This window comes from Dendroctonus ponderosae, unplaced genomic scaffold, assembly GCF_020466585.1.
Source record: "Dendroctonus ponderosae isolate FM_Combo_2020 unplaced genomic scaffold, Dpon_F_20191213v2 Dpon_F_20191213_10, whole genome shotgun sequence".
In the NCBI taxonomy this organism is placed as follows: Eukaryota; Metazoa; Arthropoda; class Insecta; order Coleoptera; family Curculionidae; genus Dendroctonus; species Dendroctonus ponderosae.
Window position 1 is genome coordinate 4,278,094 of NW_026017111.1, and position 2,520 is coordinate 4,280,613.

General features: G+C 43.2%; 1 protein-coding gene across 3 annotated transcripts in view; it reads left to right on the plus strand.

Annotated features, from left to right (window-relative positions):
- LOC109545634 (solute carrier family 35 member F5) overlaps positions 1-2,511 on the plus strand; it is a 5,175-nt gene extending 2,664 nt beyond the window's left edge. For 2 of the 3 annotated variants that reach the window (XM_019916431.2, XM_019916433.2), the window contains exons 3-7: positions 556-738; positions 803-956; positions 1,013-1,172; positions 1,230-1,475; positions 1,529-2,511. In XM_019916431.2, the coding sequence (XP_019771990.1) occupies positions 556-738; positions 803-956; positions 1,013-1,172; positions 1,230-1,475; positions 1,529-1,598 (813 nt within the window). In that variant the 3' untranslated portion in view covers positions 1,599-2,511. The remainder of the gene's footprint in view (positions 1-555; positions 739-802; positions 957-1,012; positions 1,173-1,229; positions 1,476-1,528) is intronic. The other variant, XM_019916434.2, reaches the window with a different exon arrangement.
- Positions 2,512-2,520: the final 9 nt, after the last annotated feature.

Consider the following 2,520-nt stretch of genomic DNA (forward strand, 5'->3'; position numbering starts at 1 on the left):
CAACAACGCTACACATAAAAACTGATGATGGTGGAAATCACCGAAACGTATTTTAATTGATAAATAGAGACAATAAATGACTGAAACCCAGGAATTGATTTTGATAAACAGTAGCAAAAATCACTTTTTTGTACAAATACTTACCAGTTATGAAATGTCTTAAGCAAATACGATCATTTCTCATATAGATTTCACGTAGAGGCCTCCCGGTTTAAAGCCTTAACACAAGCATTTCGACGTTCACTAGAGGAAGCATTCTAATCATCTCTCTCTTCTATGTCTCGCTAAAATCGGAAAAAAGAAACCTTATCTCGTTCAGCACGCATTGAGCATTAAACGACACTGCAAAAATGTGGCATTTTGAACCAATTGCATAAGTAATACAAAATTTGAACAGTACTTTAATTTTGCAGTACTTATTTTTTATACTGACTTGCGTATAATGTGTTAAAATAGCGCAAACTATAATACTGCATGAACGTATTGGCCGACCAATAACTCTCTATTGTTTCTGGAATTTTTAACCGAACTTGCGGACTCCAATGGGGTTTTAAGTGGTTTGCTGCCAACTATACCTATCAGGTGTCCCTGCTAAAGACGCAGGCCGGATTAGTGAACCTGCTGTCGTCCACATCCAGCTTCTTCACGCTGTTGTTGGCTTCGATTTACCCTTCAAGTACTGCGGATAAGTTCACCATCTCGAAACTGGCTGCAGTGATTTTAAGCATCCTGGGCGTGGTAAGGCTCTGGTTGATTCCCCTTCAAGCCACCAGTGTGCATCCACCCTTTTTCCGATTTGCAGCTGTTGTTAAGTCTATCCGACATTAAGCAGGAGGCAAACATTCCCACTGGAGCAGTCCTTGGATTGGTCAGCGCAGTGTTTTATGCAGCCTATTTGGTGTTCCTCAAACGAACTGTGCCCAATGGGAACAGAATCGACATTCCCATGTTCTTTGGTAAGGCCCCCCAGCCAACCTGATGGCCCGTTGATACTGATTTGACCTTTGCCAAGGCTTCGTCGGGCTGTTTAACCTGCTGCTGATGTGGCCGCTGTTTGTGTTTCTGCACATCACGAAGATCGAGACCTTTGAATGGCCCAACCGGGAACAATTGACGCTGCTGCTCCTAAATGGGCTGCTAGGCACGGTTGTGTCTGAGGCCTTGTGGTTGTGGTGCGGCGCATTCGAATCATTGAAAGTTCAGTTGTATTGATCGGAACTGGGTTTTAGGGGCTGTTTCCTTACGTCTTCGCTGATGGCCACAGTCGCCACCAGCATGGCGATCCCCATTGCCTTTGTGGCCGATGCGATACTGAAACACCTCGACTATTCGCCGCTGTTCTACCTTGGGACGATTTTTATGATTCTGGGGTTTCTACTGGTCACTGCCTACACGCATTTCGAAAAATGGGACCCAGTTGCCAGTGCGTTGCGATGTGCCTATGCGAAGGCTTGCAGGAGAACCATGAGCTTACGGTGGGTAACGTGGGGACTGGGGGATTTTAGTGCTTGAGTCCGTTCTTTTGCAGTTCGGGAGCGAGCGGCGTCGCCTGCGAGCAAAGGGAGTCCTTGATGACGTCGAACACCGACTCGGATTAGGGCTAATTTTGCAATCTAGTCACTTTTCATGTTCACGCTGGGGCCCTCAAGCCTACGGCTTGCCAAGTTCGGAGGAGTCGCACATTTGAAGTGTTCGCCAACCCATTAGCGCCCCATACACGGGCAGATTATCCGTACAGTTCAGATGCGTAGAGATTTGATTCGACAGATCCAGATCGGACGAATTAAATCTTTTGCTGTCCACTAATTAACATATCAAGCACGAGTGCCGATTCTTCCAGTCGGATTGGAAGTATCAAATCCGTCCGTTAGTGGAGTGAAATCTTACGTTTCAGACAGACTTGAGATTTCAAATGAACTGAAAGATCTGGTCGTGGTAGAGGCAGATTAGTTAAACTCAGTGTTTAAAATGCGAAGCAAGAAACGAATAGCTATTGCTTGTGCTGGCATCATAGTGGGTTCAGAAAATCTACGCAAAAAAGTGAGAAGAAAGTGGGTATAGACTGGAAGGGCGTCGGCAGCCATAGGCAAAAAAATTAGAAATCGAATGCACGCTGGGATTTTTTTTTATCAACACGTTGTTATTAAAACAGTTAAATACATAATTATAGAAAATCAAACGATGCAAACGGAACTAATTAAAACCAACGTTAAAAAGGCAAATTGATCTACCACTTTCTTAGTGAAATACTGCAAATTCTGAGAAACACATGTGTTCTGTGCACACTAATCATTAGGTACCCTTTAGTTAAACCCCGGCTGTTCTGGACAACCTATTTGTTCGCTCATACAGTTGTTCGTAAAACCTATATTTTTAAATTTGAGCTTATATTATTAATGACTACTCTGATTTACTTTTGTGACTTCATATCTGAAATATATCGTATTTAGCGTCGCCTCTAACAAAGAACAAACTATTTCTACCACAATTTTTGCAGTTAACAATTGAAAATGTAAACAT